Source organism: Podarcis vaucheri (assembly GCF_965113315.1).
Source record: "Podarcis vaucheri genome assembly, chromosome: 1".
In the NCBI taxonomy this organism is placed as follows: domain Eukaryota; kingdom Metazoa; phylum Chordata; class Lepidosauria; order Squamata; family Lacertidae; genus Podarcis; species Podarcis vaucheri.
The window spans coordinates 114,077,167-114,098,525 of NC_138759.1; the positions used below are offsets into that span (position 1 = coordinate 114,077,167).

At 40.6% G+C, this 21,359-nt stretch overlaps 1 protein-coding gene and 1 long non-coding RNA gene across 2 annotated transcripts; one reads left to right on the forward strand and one right to left on the reverse strand.

Moving 5' to 3' along the window:
* Positions 1–785: 785 nt before the first annotated feature.
* ZC3H15 (zinc finger CCCH-type containing 15) lies at positions 786–12,322 on the reverse strand. The gene is made up of 10 exons (XM_082201117.1): positions 11,893–12,322; positions 9,292–9,393; positions 8,217–8,328; positions 7,962–8,114; positions 6,778–6,869; positions 4,761–4,943; positions 3,933–4,079; positions 3,694–3,795; positions 3,331–3,457; positions 786–1,532 (listed from the first exon to the last, which is right to left on the reverse strand). The coding sequence occupies exons 1-10, from the start codon at positions 11,974–11,976 to the stop codon at positions 1,339–1,341; spliced, it is 1,296 nt and encodes a 431-aa protein (XP_082057243.1). The 5' UTR covers positions 11,977–12,322; the 3' UTR covers positions 786–1,338.
* Positions 12,323–14,940: 2,618 nt separating this feature from the next.
* Positions 14,941–19,640, forward strand: LOC309528666. Its single transcript, XR_014217873.1, has 2 exons — positions 14,941–16,155; positions 16,952–19,640. It is a non-coding gene; the product is annotated as an uncharacterized lncRNA (long non-coding RNA).
* The last annotated feature ends 1,719 nt before the right edge of the window (positions 19,641–21,359 follow it).

Below are 21,359 nucleotides of genomic sequence, written 5' to 3' on the forward strand. Positions count from 1 at the left end.
CCCCCAGTACTGGATGAAGCTTTACCTCTCACCAGTTGTACAGATTAGTCACGGCATTTTCAGTTTCCAGTGTTCACAATATCCCTTCCAAGTAATTTTCCATTTTAAAAAAAAAAAATCTATCTAGAATTTCTAGATTTTAGTACTTGGGTCATATAGCAACATATCCCATTCGTACTAAAATATGGGGCTAAAAACACTTTTGAAATGAACGAGGCTATATTCACATTCTAAGCCAAAGGTCTGTGCCACATGAAATGTAACATTTGTCTGAAAGCTCTCTCCACATCACTGGTTTGCAAGCTACTCTGCCAGAAAGACTTCTAAACTTTGCTACAAAAAATACAAAGCGAGTTGCTGTATTTAATGTTGAACTACCTGGGCTAACACATTTTTTTTAAATACCACTGTGATATGGTATTTGTCTTTTCAACATTACAGCTAAATTTAAATCCATTTGGCTCTGTAGTCCAAAGAATGCAGGAATCTCCTGCTTTGATTTCTGAAAGCAGAATTCCAGTACTACTAATTCCCAAATCTCACAAAATTTACACTACATACAAATGGATATGCCTGAAAACCAGAAAGAATGATGAAGTCATGGCAAGTACATTTTGCATATACTGGGATTTTTCAGCAGGCAGAAGAAGCAGCCTTTTCACACACAGAGGCAATCTATAAATTACACTTTAAACTGCAATTAATCATACTTGCAGAAGTGCTTTTGTTTAGGTCTACTGCATATTTGCAAAACATGCATATACACTAATGTAGAACCAACATGGTTTGTTTTTTTAACCAGATAATCTTTATTTACACCTTGGTGGATTAACTTTAAAATTTAGAAGCAGGGACCATACTTGTGTGATTTTATGAATCTCTACCTTAGGTATCTGTTTGGTCAAATAATCAAAAGCAATTCCAGCACTTTTAAGAACACAGCCATTTCAACCTGTTATCACTTCGACTTACAGTATTGTAGCACAAACTTAATCACTCAAAATACTTATTTCAAATGCAGTTCTACTGAAGGAATTCTTGACCTCTTCCTGGACTTGGTAGCAACACACCCCTTCACACATCCTGGAAAAGTTGTGATCGACTTCCTACTTTTGGCGGGGATTTCATTACGTCATTGTACATTAAGAGAGTTCTTTCTCAGTGTACTATCTGGGAAGTTTATTAAGCTGGTTAAGACTGAATCAGGAAAAAATTGGGGGGAAAGATATTTCTGTTTAATGTTTTTTTTCCCAGAATCATGTGAGGAACCAAGAGTACTCCACATAAAAATGGAGAAAGTATTAACGTCAAGTAGATTTAAATTCATGTGCTGCTTGTTCATTCCTCTAAATCAAGTGTGTTTAGTTCTTCTTCTAGTTCTTCCAAATCCTCGCCAGTAAAAAGATTTTCATCGACTGGGACTGCATCAATTACTCCATTTTCCTGGGTGCCCTCCATGTCGCTGTCAGCTTCCAAATCACTTTGTTCTCCATTCTCCAGTCCACCTCCAGAAGCTTCACTCAACTTGTTATCTGAAAGTGAAAAGAATTTGTACTATGTACCATTTAAACACAGCAACCTATTTTTCCTGCTGATGTTAAGCAGGCTAAGAAAATTGGCTACACAACTCTAGAAAGTGAGGCTGATGTATCTGAAAAATATATATTGGATTCCAATGAAGGAATTCTATTAGCGCTAGGAATTCCATTTGTGCAATCAAACATTTGTGCCCTCCCTAAATGTGCTCAAGGAGTGGGGGAAACCCCAAAACAGATTTCGGGAGTCTGTGGGGAAGGGGAAGGGAGAGGAAAGAGAAGTTCCATTGCATAGCTGGAAGTTTGTGTGCTAATCGAACTACTTTGTTAGATACTTCTCAGAGTGAGCAAACCACCCTTATATTTGTTCTGTGATTTTTTTTGTGTTTTGCTTTTTCCTAATGGTGGCAGAGAGCAAAGGAATATCAGGCCTCTCTCCATAGACCCGGTTTAAAGATCAGTTGGTAATTTAGCTTCTCCTCTTTCTGAACAGTTTCCATTCAAGCTTGTCATTTTAAGAACTATGTGACCAGGCAGAGGGCCTTCTCGGTAGTGGCGCCCACCCTGTGGAACACCCTCCCATCAGATGTCAAGGAAATAAACAACTATCTGACTTTTAGAAGACATCTGAAGGCAGCCCGGTTTAGGAAAGTTTTTAATGTTTGATGTTTTATTGTGTTTTTAATTCTGTTCGGAGCCGCCCAGAGTGGCTGGGGAATAAATATTAATAATAAATAATAATAATAATAGTTGACGCCTGCTTGTTTTCCACTCCCTATCATCCCCACCCCTTTTTCTCATGTCTTTTAGATTCCAAACTTGTAGGCCAGTAATGTTCTCTTTTTAATATGTGTATAGTGACTATACAATTTTAGCAGCTTCAGAAATAATGTGTTCCAAAGAAAACCACAGCAAGAGCTAGAAAATGGATATTAAATATGCCAATGCATTTTCCCATAGTCTCTATCCTGAAGATTTCAGAAAGAATGAGAAATGGACAGGAGGGGAATGGGGAAATGAGTGACATTATCGTTACAAAGATGAAATTTAATTTTCATGCTGGTAATGGATACCAGCCAGATGGGAAGTGTATAGATTTTTTTAAAAAAATATCATCATCATCATCATCACCATTATTGTTGTTATTATTATTATTACACAATCCATATTCCACTATATAGAGAGCTGGATGGGTCATAATGGATACAATGTTATATATCATTATACATGTCCGTGTACAGGAAAGATACATAAGTAACTTTTTAAAAGAGATAACCACCTACCCAAGTTAATGTTTTGCAATCTATTCCATATATAAACTGCAAGGATAAATTAAAAACATAGGAGGAATCACACACTGTGGCACGAAACATTAAAGCATGGGCATAGCCAGGATTTATGCTGGAGAGGGCAAAACCTCAGTTAAATAAGTATTTTTTATTGATTTACTCGATTTAGGGGGGGGAGCTGTCTCCCCTGCCTACACCCATGCATTAAAGGTTGAATCCAATAATGGAATTACATTTGTGCCAAGGACTTCCACTTTAACAATGGAATTCCCTCTGCCCCCAAATCTGCTCTGGTGAGTTGGGGGAACCCCTAGAAGGGATCAAAGGGAGTGTGTGGGAGGAATGGAAAGGCAGTTCCGATGTGCAAGGGCAGGTTCTTGCAAAAATAGGACAGCTTCATTGACTACAATCCTGAATATATCAATTAAAATCCTGAATATATCCATAACCTATCAAAATTTAAATACTACTGCAGATCTTCAGAACACAGAACACACAAATCTTACCATCTTTTTCAGCCGAAGTGTATGTGCTAAATCGTTCCAGACTTGCTACTGTAATTCCAGTCTCATCTACGGCTTTTGGAACATACAGGTTCAAGTCCACATCATTTACATCCACCTGCTCATCAACCTGAAAGGGGGGGAAAGTTATTTTAATTTTACTTACAGCAGAATCAGTGTAGGCTTTAAGTCCCACTGCATTCAGTGCAACTGACCCACAGCAGATCGTGCTGTGATCAAAAGGCACCTGGTACATAGTGGTCCCTAATAATGCTACAGTTCATTATGTAAGTTCCTCAACCATGGAAATAAGGTTATTCTTTGGTTGTCTTGAGATTGCATACAATACTCTTGGATCTCCTTTACCTCATCTTCACCTGTTCCTTGAATATAACGGGTATCATCTGCTTCTTCATCATCTGCATCAACCAGCTCTGGCCGGAACTCAAACACTTCACGCCCACTGATCTAGTCAGAGAGAAAGAGCACAATATGAAACAGTAATACACATTTGAGAGTTCGGAACATTTCGCTTCACTGAAAAATGTTTGCCTGTGTGACATTACATGACTTTAATGTTATAGATCAGGCTACACAGAACTTACCACCAGTGCTTTGCCAGCCTTAAAGTCTGCTTTCCTTCTTTCCATATCTTGCTCAGCCTTATTAATTTTTTCTTGTCTTTTCCTTTTCTTCCATGCCAGAAAAGACTCTAAAGTAATTTTAGTAACATTTGCTCCTAAGGCTGCACGCTGTAAGAGAAAACATTATTAACTGAGCACGCTTTTAGAAGATTCATTTTTTCTCTCCAGTACATTAAGAAAAAGCCTTAAAGCAATTAAATACAGTCCTTCTGCAGAAGCTTTTGTTCTATGAAGCTCAGCAAATCTCCATTATTGTTCTCATAGTTTCCTCTGAGCCTACAAGGAACTAGTAAACATGAAATACAGCCAGAATAAAGAATTACCTAATGTCAAAAAGATGATGCACTAATACCCATAAATGTTCTTCTCTGAGTAAACATTTTCCAAGTACATGGCAAGCCACATTCATTAGTAATCAGATATTTAACATGAAGTGCTACACTGTATTCAGTTTGAATATATGAATGCATTTTTTAAAAAGTAAACATAGCTGTCCCTTGGAGACAGGAAATCAGTACTCATTCCTGATGTTGCAGAAATTGTTTTTTTTTTTAACCTAACTAGAGTATTACAAAAAAATCTGCTGTAATCCAATAAATCTACTCCAATTATAGATAGAAATTGCTAAATTTTACTGAAATAAGCCTTAAAAAAAAATTAAAGTGTCCATATTAAGGCTCAGGTATACAAAAATCCAGTTAACTAAAGACTCCTCATTGCTAAAATAACCTCATAACATCAAAGTAACAAACTCCTGTATTTTTATAGAGAAAATGACTACAATGTTACCTCTTTTTCTATTAGATCTTCTAAAGAAATTTCTTCTTCCTTTTCTTCTTTCTTCTTGTCCTTCTTGAGTACGAAGCCAGGAGGGAGCGCATGGCGGTACATACAGTTGTCTCCTCCACCAGGACAGACCCAAAACCATCCATATTTATTGTTTTCAATAGCATCGAGGAAATACTTGCAGACCTGCATGGAACATTTATTATCACACATGGTCTTCATTTTATAGACACAATAGGCAGAATGAATCTTAGGCTCTGGTCACCAAACCACGTGTCTATGCCAAACCACTGGTCCTGCTAGCTTGGGATGATGGGAGCTGTAGACCAGAAATGGCTGGAGACCCAAGTTTGGGAAACGCTGCACTACACAGTGGATGAACTTATCATAGTATGACAATTAAATCTATATTCACTCAGCAATTGTACCTATTTTTAAAGTTATCAGATGCAGTGAGCGAGATTCAATCAATGAGTCCTATAAGTGGAAATTTTGTATAACAACTTCAGCTTCTGCAGTGGGGCACAAACATTCCTCCTCCCTACTGCATCCCCCCAAATTGGGACTGAGATAACCCCCGCAACAGCATGTAAGGGAAGAAGAGGGGGATCATTCTGTCTGGCAAATTGAAATGCTTGCCCTGATGGAACTATTACCTTAGCGTGACACTGAATTTCTTCCAGAACCCCTAAATGTATGACATGTATAAATCAATCATGACTGAATGCAGTGGTTACATAGCAGAATCTGGCACAATATGAAGAAATGTTAAGTTCTCTTGACTTTGGCAGCAAATGCAGGAAACCCCCCACTAAGGAGTCTATACATCCAGCTGGGCTTAGAATGTATAGAGCAGCATTCCTTACCACTCGTTGGTGAAAATGACATAGGAAGGCCATTATCTCAACAAAGGGTAAAATCCTCAATGAGTGTATGCAACAACTTGTGTACATCTGAGCTAGCTCTCTGGTTTAATGGTTACCTTTAGTCAAAAAAGTATACATGTATATTGATTTGGAAGAATAAGACCTCCAGGCAACCATTTTTACCTAGGAAAGTAGTATCATGTTTCAATCATTGTTCTTTGATTTGCAGGTTACGGTGAATATCTACTTTTAAATAAAATCAAGTTTGAGATTACAGTCTATGAAATAATTTTGTGACACCACAGAATTGCCATCTATATGTCATTGTACTATACAGTGAACAGCAATTACACCTTATAACTCAATTTTTTAAATTGGAATTTTATTTACAACATAACACAAGCCCCCCAGCCCCCAATACTCAAATTTAATAGTAATGGGTTATAAAACTAGACTTCCAGACTCCATTTGCTGAAGCAACTACAGTGGTGCCTTGCAAGACGAAATTAATCCGTTCCGCGAGTCTCTTCGTCTTGCGAAGCACGGCTATTAGCGGCTTAGCGGCTATTAACAGCTTAGCGGCTTTAAGAAAAAGGAAACAAACTCGCAAGAACTCGCAATACGTTTCGTCTTGCGAAGCAAGCCCATAGGGAAATTCGTCTTGTGTAACGACTCAAAAAATGGAAAACTCTTTCGTCTAGCGAGTTTTTCGTCTTGCGAGGCATTCGTCTTGCGGGGCACCACTGTAATTATCACACATAAGGTTTTGATCAACACTAGTAAATAGTATAGTTTCAAAACAAGAGTACTTGTAATTATTATGGACTGGATTTTAGCTATGTTGTACTAATAACTACATAAAGTAATTACATCTCTGAGCTACTTCTCATTCTATTTAGTATTGTTTATCGTACCTTGGCATTATCATATAATGTCACCACGTGGTCCCTGAGCTATTTTGTCCTTAAAAGTTCAAGCTGTTGACATAGTATTTTTTTAACAATTCAGCTTATTTGCATCACAGCTTATTTTCAGGCACAAGTCACACAATAAGAATATCCTGTCATTTTATAAACTTTTTTTCTGCTAAAAATGAGGTATGTAATATAGAAGATTTAAACTAGGTATTCCAATACAAAACAAGACAGACATACTATTTGGGTTTTGGGTTTCTTCTTTTCAGCTTCACCATGCTTCTTGTTCACTACCTCCTCCAGTTTCTTTTCATCCCAGTTATCCATTGTGTCTACATATAGCAGCAAAACATTTCATTATACAAGGGAAGGACTAAGCTTGTTCAACACCACCAGCAAAGCTCTCCTATATAAATATTTGAATTCTACCTTTGTGTTTATACTGCAAGTGGCATATTAAAAAGATGTAAGCCAGAAGGAATTAAAAGTGCAAAGGGAGGCAGGGCTAAGATGAAGACAAATAGCGAAATATTTGGATGAAGTAACAAGAGGAATTAATGAATTCAAGGAAAGATCAAAATAATTACCTTAGAAAACCAGGTTCAGGTATCAAAACCAACTAACTAGTAAGTCCAAACTCTTGTGAAGTGGGAAAAAAAAGAAAAACTTCCAAACTGCTCCTCTTAGCCACGCCAGAGGAAGGGGTTGGGTGCATGAGTCCAAAGTCTGCACACGTTTGTTCATGTAACACCAAACCATAACTTAGAATTGCATCTGAATTATGCTGAAGCATGTTCACAGGAGTCTTTTCCTAAGTGCTATGTTTGTAAATATAGCCACTGATCAATCTGCAGCTCTCTTATTTTACATTCATTCTCCCAGAGTAAAAGCACGAGACAGTGCCAAGAGATACCATTATCTAGGACAGGGGCAGGGAACATTTTCTGGCCACTGGGCCAGATCACTCTCCTCACATCCTGGTGGGCCATATGTGACAGATGAATGCAGCTGCTATGACATCACTATGCCAGCTGATGCTGCACTTTGAACTCCCAACTGTTGAGACTTCCAAAACCAGTATAGTTTTGCAAAGGGAAAAAAATATATCCCAAGATGGACCCCCTGGCACGACAAGATTGGCTCATGGGCTGGAGAGTCACCATCCCAGATCAAAGAGCTCCATTTCTTCATTGTAACCAATTTTAACCCTGGTTTAAATGCTTATAAAAATTGAAACCACAGACTACAGTAAATCTGTAGAAATGCAGGTAATTTGTCCTTTACATAAGTATGTATGAAAATCCAATGAAAAGAAGAACCACCTATTTAGACTTGCATTTATATCTACTTCCTCAAAGACATGATTTGTTCTAATAACTACAACAGAAAAACAATTTGTCTGCAATTTTCAAGAAGTAACCTACCCTTTTCAAGATCTTCATCTCTGGCATCAATGTAAACACTCCTCTTTTCACACTTTCTCTCCAAGGTCAAGTCATGAGAAAATTTGCACTTGTCCCCTTTTGTGCATTGCCCTTGCTTGAAGAAAGCACAGACTACTGATTTTGGATCGGCACCTGCAAGATATGCTGATTATTTAGTAACTTTCCAGATCAAGTAATACATAAATCTGAGATGCACTGAGGCAGGAAAATGGAAGTCATCCAAAGAAAGCTTGCCTTTACTGATTTTCTGTGCAGCAACCACAGGTTTGAAAAGCTCATTCAGCTCCTGTAATTCTTTCTTCTTATCATCTTTCTTTAGTTTCTTGTCACCTTCTGCTTGACCAGCCTAAAACAACACACAGAACAGGTATTTACAAGACCAGCGGGAGTGTGTAAGTGCATACCACAACTCTTAAGACAAAGTGCATGATACAATATCCATAAAACATAATTCATAATGGCCTTTTTCCAGACATTATAAGCGGAACGAGCCTGTGCATAACCTGGGCTTGTGTGTTTCCTTCTCCTCTCTGGTGCAGCTGTGAGGAGTTTGAAAGCATTTTCTTACCTTTTTAACTAACCATATTTTGGCATTTTATTGTTGTTATTATCTATATTCATACAGATATTATATATTGTACAAGTAATTAATTACTTTTCAATTATTATTCTTTCTTTCCCCCCCGTTTTTTCTATTTCATCTGTAAACCATATTGAGTCCCAGTCTGGGAAAAAGACGAGATATAAATAAATACAATAAAATTTTTTAAAAGACACATTAATGTATTTTGAACTGTTCCATGTAGCCCAAGGGCTATCTATAGCCCATCACCTCTTTCTCTGCTGTGAGTATGGCCTAATCTCACAATACAGTGGTACCTCTGGATACAAACGGGATCTGTTCCGGAGCCCCGTTCGCATCCAGAAGCAAATATAGCTAGCGACGGAATGTCTGCGCACGTGAGCGTCGCTTTTCGCCACTTTTGCGCATGTGCGTGACGTCATTTTGAGCGTCTGCACATGCACAAGCGGCGAAACCCAGAAGTAACACACTCCGTTACTTCCGGGTTGCCGCGGAGCGCAACTCGAACGCGCTCAACCTGAAGCGCATTCAACCCGAGGTATGACTATACATCCATAAACATAACGGCTGCCCCTTAACACAAATTTATCCAACAAAGAAGGACCTAACTTAATTGTCCCATCTTCTGACAGCTCCACACTCCTATGATGCAACATAATAGAAAAAACAATCACATTATAACAAGTGCAAAGAGAGAACAGTGAAGTCAAGTAAACATTTACTTACCTGCCGTGGGTTTTGCTGACCGAACTTAACTTGATGGGTCACAGCCTTGATAAACTTTTGCTGTTTCGCTCCTTTCTTATTCTTTAAGCCAAAGGTTTTGTCCTAATTTCAAAGGTTTGTAGGAATGTTATTAGCTAGCATGATTTTTCAATGTGTAGAAAATGTAGTTTAACACTCATTCACTTTTAGTTCACATCTGTTTAGGCAAACACTTAAAACTCTAAATAAAACCTTTTTACTTTTAACTCTGTTAGAAAATAAATACATTTTAACTGCTATCTAGTGACAAAAAACACCAATTCTAGTATAAATCTCCTATGAAGGCTCTTTACAGCTCAGTTTAAATCATATGCATCTGTCTTGCGATGTGTATCTAATATTCTCTTCAGTGATAAAATCTGATGATTCAATAGAGCCATGCACATAGAGGGTGAGCCTACCCAGTTATCAAGAATTTTTTAGTAACTACAGGACTGTGATAATTCTTTTTAAAAGAACTTAAAGGTTTCTGAGGTCGTGGATTAGAACAAACTACAATTTAGAATTACAATAACCATGTTTAGATGACCAATTAAAATGGAAGCAAAATATTCTGCATGCAGAAGACATTACTGACAACAGTATACAACTGATTTGGGCACAATATTGTGTAACATGGTCCCAATTGCTACTGTAATAGCAGTACATTTATAATTTCAAAATTTTCTACATTAATTTTGCCCCATATAACATATATGGCATTTTCTCTTTGAATTCATCTCTGTTCACTAATACAGAACTAATAAACAGGAATACATATTCATTTTAAAAAAAGTTTTTTTGCAACTGAAATTGCTCCAGTGTTAAAAGAACCAACACTTTTCATCTAAAAGTTTTAAAAGATGTACATCATGTGGATCATATTTAGGCAACGTAACATATCAATTCACCTTTCACTTCTCAAACTGTCATAACTTAATATGGTATGTCACGTATACTGGTTAAATTATTTGAATGTTGGGCTTAAAGTCTAAAGAACAGCGTCTTATTTTATCATATTATTATATTAATAATATCAAGGAGCATATGATATTTTTGTTTTGGTTCAAAATCCATCCAGCAGTCTCACTCCAATATTATCTGTTTTAGAATCCTACCAAGGGGAACACCATTTGGTTATTAGCATTACAATTCCATACCAATGCATGTTCACTCAGAAGTAGAAACCCAAGAGGGTGTTCAATGACTCAGATTAGTTTAAACATGATCACTCAGTAATAAACCAGACTAAGTTGTGTGGGTTTTACTCCGAAATGCACACAACTCTCTTAATCCCACCATTACAAATTGTTTTGTATCTTTCAGTACTTTACTTTTTTGAAGAGATGCTGGAGGGCTTATCCACCTGAAAACATGACCCTCTGATCAGGAATTTGGAAGCCTTTCCCATAATAATGATGTGTAGGAATTTTACCACCATAGTTCAGTGTACAGAGTACATGTTTTGTATGACTTGCATGAGAAAGGGTCCAAGTTCAATCCCTGGCAAATATGTAGGGCTAGGAAAGGCCTCATTAAAAGTGCAGCTGCCAACCAATGTAAACAATACCAGACTAGATGAATAAATGACCTGACTATAGAAGGAAGTGCATGGACACTTTCCGTGCGCTGCTATGGTTCACTAGAAGCGGCTTAGTCATGCTGGCTCCCTCGGCCAATAAAGCGAGATGAGCGCTGCAACCCCAGAGTCGGCCATGACTGGACCTAATGGTCAGGGTACCTTTACCTATGGAAGGAAGTTAAGTTCAGGCATTGGAAACAAATGCCTGGGCTCAGCCTTTTTATTTATTACCATGCCACTTTCAAAATAATACTGAAATATACCCCCTAAAAATAGTACTGATAGAAAAATATGAGGCATATAGTCCTGTGCATTACTCCAAAGTTGGAGAGATATCCAGTACCTATAGCTTCTTTAAAACAGGTGGCTAAGCTGTGGGCCTTCCTGATTCTGTGGGGACTCCCAATTCCCATCAGCCCAAGCCAATCTGGCCAAAGGTTAGGGATGACAGGAGTGAGAATACATCAACATCTGGAAGGCCACATGTTCCCCAGCCCTGCTTTAAAGCCTTGTAATAATTAAACAGGAGCGGAGAGCACATAAACAGGAATGGCAATACTAATTTATGACGCCACCTGAGGATCTTGGACTCGGCTCAGGACCAGAATCAGTGTAGCCTTCGAAACCTGTACTGGGTGCCAAGTCCAGCCAAGGGAAGCGAAGCAGGTAATTACAGAGAGGTGTCATCTTCACTACCCTGCTAAAAGTTGCCTACCTCTTTGTCTGGATCGCACAAAATCAGAACACAAATTGGGGGGGGGGCCCCTCCTGGTTTATTGGTTCTCTAGACGAAAACACCCACCACCTCAGAACATGTCTGGGAGAAATGACATGAGCTGAAACTTCCCCCCTTCCTAAAATGTTAGCTTTCTACATGCAGGGTACACATTGGGTAGGTTGGGAGGCCACGCTGTTAAAAAGCTTTCCCTACAGTCCTTAGTGGTACAGCCCCAAAACAGAGCTTGACCCCCCCCCCGATAATTGGGCCTAAATTGTCTCACCTCGATGATCTTCTCCTTCTTTTTCTGATCTGCCTTTTTGTTACCCGCCCCCGATGCTGCCGGTGCCTGTTTTTTGGGGGGCATTTCGGAAAGGGGGGGGAGGAGGAAGAGGAGGGAAGAGAACGGGTGGGGGGGGAAGGGAAGAAGACGCCGCCGAGGCCCAGGAGCAAAAGCGGCCCCCACGCCTTTGCTTAACCGCCAAGCGGAGGGGAGGGGGGCTCGGCTGGGGGTGGTGGTGGCGGCGGGCAAGCTGTGAGGGGAGACTGATGGAATCCACCACCGGCAGAACGAGGGCTTCGCGTTTGCGACAAGCCGTCAGTGACGGAAGCGGCAGAGCATTATGGGAACGGGAAGAGACGAGGAAAAGCCGAACGTGACGAGGGAGAGCGCGCACGCGCGCAAGAGCCTTTCCCTCCCCGGCCCGCCGCCGCTCTCGACGCTCATCGCCTCGCTCCCGCAGTGCATTGCGAAACCCTGACAGGATAAGGCAAAGGGCGGAGCTTAGTTAAGCCCCACCCGCCAGAGAATCCTCCCGCGGCGTGCGATTGCGTCACGGGGGCGGGGCTTAGGTTTCCGTTGAGGGTTCGGTTTCGCCGGGTAGAGGGGAGGGGGGAAAGGTTCGGAGTGCTTCTCCTCAGAGGCTGTTAGATGAGGCGGCTGCTTCAGGCGGCAGGGCTCGCAGGGGCAGCTGATTCAGCCTCACAAGGGATGCGTCGCCTGCTGCTGGAGCTGCTGCTATCCTATCTTTGACAAGGTTAATGGAATCCAATAGCCACCAAAGTTTTGAAGGATGGTGTGACAGAAGCAGAAAATTAATATTTTGGTGAAATACGCACACGGCGCACCCCCCCCCTTTGTTCTACGTTCGAGGTGGCAGTCATCCCAGTCATGGGTGTGGCAGGGAGGCACGTGTCGTTCCCCCCCCCCACTAAATCAAGTAAATAAATAAAAAAAATTACTTAACTAAAAGTATACATTGTAGAAAGATTTTGACAGGTTTTTCTCAGCACGGGGTCAAAAGAAAGTAATTTAAAACAACAGTTGTTGAGAAAATTAATTTAGAATCTGCTAGACAGAGCCAGACAGGATGATGACAGATAGGTGCTGTTGTGTATTGAGTCAAAGGATTTTATATCTGTATTATTATTGCCTGTATTTGCATCAGGGTAAAGTAACTGCCTCTAGCTAGTTCCCTGTCCCTATAAATGTAGCTTTTCCCTCCTCAGTCTTCAGTCTTGTTTGCTGAAATGAAGAAGTGTTACTACAGAGCTGTCTCCAGCATATTATGTCAAGAGAGCTGAAATCACAAACCCCACGTCACAACAGGTGCATGGGCTATGCCCACGATCTCTGTTTAGTGGTGCTTACTACATGTATGGATAGTATTGTGCTGCGTGTGTTTGCCTTTTTCTGGCTATAGGTTAATCCAGATTTCCCCTTTAAAGTTACAAACAGCTGACACCTTGTGGCCATTTGTATAAATGACAAGCACCTTTCTTTGGCGCAATATATTGCTCCCTTCAAAAAGCGTAGCTACATGGGTTCAGGCTACACGTTCTCGTTTCTCTGGCGCCTCTGAGGTTGTGGGTCTGAATCCAGTACAGGAGCGTGCATCTTAGAATAAGTCCTTTGACGGTATGGAAACTGAGTGGGCTGGCAAAGAAAAGCACTCTGTCTCTAAATCACTAGAGTAAAGCATTCCCGCTTCACCAGTTTGTTGTGCTTCCCTTTTCTAAACTCCGCTTCTTTGCTGCACGCTCAAAAAAGGGAGCCCCTGTCTCAGTACAGTACATGGGAAAAAAATGGAGCAAGCAAGTGATACAGCACATAATGATGAAGTCAAGCTGAGAGAGGTGTGCAGTATGGTAATGGGTGAGAACATGTGTAATGAATGTGTGATTGAGATATGGATGGATGGATGTTGTTTGTTGTTCTTGTTTAGTCGTTTAGTCATGTCCGACTCTTTGTGACCCCATGGACCAAAGCACGCCAGGCACTCCTGTCTTCCACTGCCTCCCGCAGTTTGGTCAAACTCATGCTGGTAGCTTCGAGAACACTGTCCAACCATCTTGTCCTCTGTCGTCCCCTTCTCCTTGTGCCCTCCATCTTTCCCAACATCAGGGTCTTTTCCAGGGAGTCTTCTCTTGTCAATGGATGGATGTGGGCACATGCAAATGTGCAGTTTGTGTATGTTGAGAAAGAGAATATAGTATGTAGTTCTGCGTGTGCATTTGTATGTTTTGGTCCTGTCTGCTTTGGGCAACTATTGTGGCTACTTAACTGTGAAACTAGTATTTTACCCTTTCCTTCTGTTCAGCTTTTTTTTTAGTGTTTTTGTGTGCTGGTGTTTTTAATAATTGGAACAATATCCAAATACATCATACTCAGAGTACATCCATTGAAATCAATGGATTTAAGTTATTAACCCTATTGATTCAATAGGTCTCATCTGATTGCAAATAATGCTGGCTATAACCCTTGGGTTTTATTATGGGGTGGGGAACATCCAGTCCACAAGTCAAGAGCAGACCACTGGACTCTCTCTAGGTCATTCCCCTCATCAGCTGTACACCCTCAAAATGTTTTTGCCTGGTTGGAATATTTTCCTGAACTTCGATCATGCTTCTTATTTAAGCGGATTGAAGGATTGAAGGGGGGGGGGAGCCTCTGGCCTTTACATAGCTGGAATGAAGCCTACTGTACATAGGTGTGTGTGTGTGTGGCGGAGGTCCCTAGAGGGAAATGTGACCCTTGTGCTAGAAAAGGACTCCTACAATCATTTTATGGTATATCCTCCCCTGGTATCAGTACACATGAAGGTTGGTTTCTATAAATATTTTTAACAATAAACAAGCATACAAATAAATCACTGCTGAGATGTACCCACAATTGTGAGGCCTGCAGAGATTATAATGATACATCTCCAGCTGTTGCCACTGGCTACAGACTACCTGTGACATCACAAAAGTACATGGCAGCTGAGTGGATATGAAGATGGGCCTTTTCCTCTTCCCCAATGATACACAGCAAGCAACAGCTGTGACGTTCAGTCTTCTTCCACCTGGAGGAGGTGAATAGACAGATAGACGGAGATGATCATCTGGCTGTAGGATGCTACGGAGCAATAATAAGGTAAGTTCATTTGCAGTGTGGAATTGTGGCTTGAAGGCAGCTGATATCCATGGGGTGTGATATGTGATGTCTAGTGGTGGACCTAGCAGAAGCTGGCAGATGTTGGTGGGTGGAAGCCAATTGAGTTCTCATTTGGATGTTGCAAGGCTGAAACATAGTGATATTTGTGGTTGTAAACTGGTTCAACGTCACCTTTGGGAGCTGATTGACAAAAGCCAGTGGTTATTTGTGGATTGAAGTTGGGCAATGAATATGAATAAATGGTGAGTGGAAGATGAGTGGTTGTGTCCATTGGTGTTCTGGTGCATGCTTGTGTGCATGACTAAGATTTTGAAAGGGGTTGGGGCTAGTGGTGTGCATATGTGCATGAATGTGATGTGTGAAAAGAAACTGGTGTATATTCATGAATAGATGAAACCCATGGAAGTTGGCAGGCTGAAGTTAGCAGATGAAGTTGGCAGGCAGAAGCTGGTGGAGGTGCCTGGATGATGTTGTGGGATAGCATCCATCTCCTTCATTTCTGTGGTTTTTTATTTTTTTAATTGGGATGTATGAAGCTAGTGAGGCTTTCTCAAGAAAACCCCCTGCATCCCTTGTGAAAGCAATGAAGAGAACTGCAGGGCATAAGTGCAAGCCACCTTATACCTCTAAATGTTTTTCTAACTACGTATATCTAACTGTAGTGTCCATGCTATCTTTTTTCTTGAAAGACAGACAATGGAAGACAGACAGCCTGCATTTGTGGTGTGACCCTACCCCCCAAATTTGTTCTGTGCTGGTGTCTCCACTCTCCCCAGATTGCTTTCCCTTCTTTCTCCCAGACTGATTTATTTTCCAGAAAGGCCTGCACCGACTCTCCCGTCATATGGTTCTTTATCTTTTCACTAGCCTATCAAATAAATGTCTGGTCTTTGACATCCCTCACCACCTTACTTGTGCCCCAATACTTTTAACGCTACCTCTGCAATGGAAAAAGTCAGATTGTGATGGCTGGCCCACCTCCAGTATAGAAGTAGCAAAATGAGGTTGGACTCCGCCCTTCAGACTCTATGTGGAGAGGTTCTATTGTTGAGTGCTGCCCCATATAAACATCGCATAGAAAATCTTTCTAGATGTGCTAGTTTACAAGAAGTGTGTGTGCCTTAAAGGAAAATATTATGAAAATGATTTATAGGTGGTACATGACTCCAGTCAAGCTTGCAAAAATTTACCACTTGTCTGATAATAAATGCTGGAAATGTAAAGAAACTGAAGGTACTTTTTTTCACCTTTGGTGGACATGCCCAAAGATTAAGGCTTTCTGGGAGATGATCTATAATGAAATGAAAAAGGTATTTAAATATACCTTCCTTAAGAAACCAGAGGCCTTTCTCCTGGGCATTGTCGGCCAACTGGTGCCAAAGAAAGACAGAACATTCTTTATGTATGCTACAACAGCAGCAAGAATACTCATCGCAAAGTATTGGAAGACACAAGATCTACCCACTTTGGAAGAATGGCAGATGAAGATGATAGACTATATGGGATTGGCAGAAATGACTGGCAGAATCCGAGGCCAGGGAAAAGAGACGGCGGAAGAAGATTGGAAGAAATTTAAGAACTATCTTAAGAAACATTGTAAAATTAATGAGTGTTAAAATGATGCGGCTTTAGAAAGTAAGTGGATTACAGCTGTAAAGATTAAGTTAAAAGAAAAGAAAAGTTAACAATTAGATAAAATTAAGGGTGAGGATTTGCTGAACTATATATTGGAAATTGGAATGCAGAAAGGGGAGGGATGAGGAGGTCGGTGAAGTAAGTTTTAAGAAAATAAGGTTTTGAAATTATACTTGTTCCTTTTTCTTGTTTGTGTTCGTTTGTATTGTTGTGTTTGTTTATATAATTTGTGAAACTTTAATAAATATATTTTAAAAAACAATAATACAAGAAGTGTGTGTGTGTGGGAGCACTCAACAACACAACTCTTCTATTTGGAGTCTAAAGCACAGTCAATAATTATACAGCTATATTGTACAACTGGATTCTGCACAGCATGTAGAATCATCACTTTCAGCCCTTGAAAACACTGCATTAGGTCTAGCAGAAGATGGGGCAATTTTCCAGGATCCCAGAAGATGGCAGTCCAAACCTGCTGTAAGTACTGTACCAGCATTCTGTTAGAACATGGATAATTGTATCCTAAAGTGTTAAATTTTAATTTGCTTTATTTCAATAACCCAAGAATTCAGCAATGTCCACATAGCTAAATTGCACCCTTAAATATGCAGAATGGAAGGAACTTACTTCAAAATTTATTGTGTTTTCTTTGCACTGTTTGTTTGTGAGGGTTGGCTTCAGGGTAATTACTAAGAATGAAAGCAAATGTAGTAGGAAATTTTTAACACTTTCATTTTTAAAAAATGTTTCAGATTGCAGCTATGATGTGTGTGTGTTTTTTTTAAACACTTTGTCGTAAGTGTAATATTTTATACACTAAAAGGCTTGTGTGCATTTTGCTTCAGCACATGCATTGGCAGTTATATGTAACACCTGTGATGAGAGTAGGCAAAAAACCCCTCCACTTTGCTGAAGCTGAGTCACCCACCCTGTTGGTCCCAAGTCTGACAGGCTTCACACATTGTATACATATACTGAAGTTGTTCACATATACATGAAGGACACAAATGGGCAACCTGCAGCCCTCTAGATGTTGCTGGACTCCAGTTCCCATCATCCCTGACCACTTGTCCTGTGCATGCTGGCTGGGACTGATGGAAACTAAAGTCCAACAACAACTGGTGGATCACAGGTTCCTCACCTTTGGTGTAGGCCAGCCTTTCTCAGCCTTGGGTCCCCAGATGTTGTTGGACTACAACTCCCATTATTCCTCACCACTTGTCCTGTTAGCTAGGTATGATGGGAGTTGTAGTCCAACAACATCTGGGGATCAAAGGTTGAAAAAGGCTGGAATATGCTGTCTGTTTGACAGGACTTCACAGCAAACTTTGGCTTGTGAACTCTTTCTCATATTGTGTGTTGGAGCTTTAGCATGAATCAGGAGGAGCCTTGTGCATGTTTTATGCATGTGATCCATCAGCCACAAAACAGAGGGATCATATGAGCAGAGCCGACTAATGCAGGTTATATGTTATGATGATGTATGTGTGTGAATATAGTATTCTCTCCCAACCTTGACATATGTACAGTCTGAGCGTTGGACTAGTGTAATGCTATCTTCGTGGAGTTGTTTTATAGTGCCTTGTAAAACTTTACATAAAAATGCAGTTTATAAAAAATTAAATAAAAGAATGCCTGTACCTTCAGTTGCTTCAAAACAGAACCAGATTGATAGCAGAGACTCGCAGAATGGTTCACATTATACCTTTCATATGTCACTAGCTCTTAGGTTGTTTCCAGATTTAGTTCAAGGTGCATGGATGGCATTATCCTTTAACAGCCCAAATGATCTGGGACCAGAGTGCCTCAAGAATCACTTGAGAACTTCACTCAGCTACTGAGGTGATTTCTGTTGTTTCCAAGCTTAATATAAGTTTGCTTAGTGAGGGTGGGAGAAAGGGTCTGTTCCATTTCCAATTTCCATGTTGTTTTTGCTTAATTGACCAGATTTTTCCATGGAAACGGTAAACCTGGATTAAATGGGGAAATGTAGGCAAGTGGTAAATAAGCAAATTCAGGCACAAATTCTTGAATTATTGTCTGATCTGGGCAGGTGGACCCCCCTGCCTTTATGTGTCTACGCATATACAGGCAAGGAGGCCTTGGTCTCCCGGCTAATGGCAGATGTCAGGGTATCCTTTCAATTAGATCTGCAGTCGCAGGTTTACAAAATCCTTAATCGTTGTTGTTGTTGTTGGAGATAATGCTTGATATATAGCTGCTTGATACGTTGTGGTGATTTTGGATGATATCAGCCCTCTGCGTGAGGCAGACTTGTGCGTTGTGTTTGATTAACTCTGCAGTAAATGTATAACAACATGATGAAGAGGGATAGAGCACCAATCTTGTTTCATGGCTACTGACCAAGGACAGAATGAAGGTTCCCCTTGGGCAGCCATTTAAGGTCAGTTTGTTATCACTAAAGTACCTCTAAACTGAGCTCTGCCCTCTTCCTCCTAAAACATTCTGATTGGGATCCATGCAAAAAGATGTCTGGCTGCTTCACACTAGAGCTGATGCATTGCTTTCCCACAATGGTCTGGAAGAGGAATTGTAACTGAGATTAAGAAGAGCTTGCTAGATTATTGCTATCTGTCCTGGGAGCTGTTGCCCTCTGCTGGTAGCTTCCAATTACAATTGTTCTCTCTGTGTCCTCTCAGCTGGTGGCATCCAATTAGAACTGCCCTCTATCTTCTAACTGGACGGCACCAGCAGAGAGAACAGTTTTCTTTCCTCTTTTCCAAATCAGCTAGCCAATTAAACTAGAAGGTGGGCAGGAGAGTGAAGACCATACTGGATTTGTGGCTGGTGTCCAGGTGAGGATTAAAGAGCTTGACAGGTGCTCTGTGGTAGCATTGGTACCCATGGATGCTGGGTTGTGGACCCCTCCTGGTCTAGATCTGCTTACGCTATTTGAGAAAAGTAATTTCTATTTAGTTCTTTCTCTTTCTTTCTTTCTTTCTTTCTTTCTTTCTTTCTTTCTTTCTCTTTCGTTCTTTTTCAAAAACTTCCTTGTAGGTTTGGCCTGTATTACTGCTTCCTGTTGAGTGCAGGTGGGAAATTTCTGATTAAAAGAGCTTCTTGAATAGCCTTTCTTAATTACCCCAATGTCAGTTTCAGTTCTTGAGGGGAGAAATTATGAGCTTCCCCTCAGTTTTATTCCTGCTCCAACTTTGTGATACAGTGGACCCTCCGGATACGAACTTAATTCGTTCCGGGGGTCCATTCGCACCCCAAAAATTACGTCAATAGAGGTGCGCTTTTGTGCATGCGTGGAGCGTGATTGAGTGCTTCTGCGCATGCACGCACGGCGAAACCTGGAAGTATACATTTCCGGGTTTGCCGTGGCTGTAACCCGAAGATTCTGTATCCAGAGGGATACATAAGTAGAGGTACAGCGGTAGTGTAAAAGCACTATTTCACTATAGAAATGAGAGGAATAATGAGAGGAAACCAATAACAAACATCCCTAGTACACAGGAACAGAAACTGGCACCGAAGCAATTAAGGGAGGCTATTCAAGGGGAAATTAAGAAGTTGCTCATCACTAAGAAGCACCCCACTTGCATTCATTGGCAGTAAAATGGACTGAACCTGCAAATAAAGGAAAATGACCCTTAAAAGTTTTGCTTGTCCATACTAGATTGAATGGTGCCACAGCTGCATTTTATTACCAAAAAATCACTGGCTGTGGAGTCTGAGAAAAAAATAGAGGACAACACAAAAATGACTGGAATAAGTATCAGTAGGCTCATAACAGTGTCATTTGGATGTTCTATTTTTGTTTTTTAAAAGGTTGACTATTTCAAAGGGAAAAGCCCTGTATAGAAGGAACTTTGGTTACATTATGAAGGTGTATGTTCACACTGACCTGAAATTTCAGTTGCTTGGGATCACAAATGGGGAGAGGGCTGTTACCCTCAGCTCCTGTTTATGGACTTTTGGAGCAAGCTTGTTTTCTCCTGCTTTGAGGGGTAGGACCTGAACCAAGTTACAAGAAAGGTGATTCTGACTAAACATTGGGAAGAACTTTTTGACAGTAGGAGCTGTTGGACAATGGAATGGACTGTCTCAGGAGGCAGGTTAGACTCTCCTTCCTTTGAGGTTTTTAAGCAGAGGATGGATGGTCATCTGTCATAGATGCTTTAGTTGAGAGTCCTGTATTGCAGGGGGTTGGATTAGATGACCCTTGGATCCCTTCCAACTCTACAATTCCATGATTCTATGAAAAGGCTAGACTATATGAACTGGGCTGATCAAGGAGGGCTTTTCTTATGTTCCTTCCACACATGTTAGAATCCTGGAAGGTTCAGATTCTAAACTGTGTGGTGGGGAACCTGCTTGCATAGAAAAGTTCCCCCTTTCAGGAGGTTCCCCTCCAGCACATGATGGGTGCCAGGGAGGGGAGGCAGAGCTAATGTGCTTGTTTTGTGAGATATTAGAACAGCTAAACAGGGCTTCTGTGCATTAAAGAATCATAAAAGAAGCTTAGGGCAATCGTGGGTCAAGTGCTCCCATAATAAAAGGGTAACATTACAATATAGTAACCTTGGCAATTGCTTGGGGAATTATCAGGGTATGACATTATGACTGCTGGGAGCATGCAATTGCCATGGCTTTTGCAGTGGGTGTGTTATTATTGCTTTGTTTGGAGTTCTTTTAATCTTATAACAGAGCTG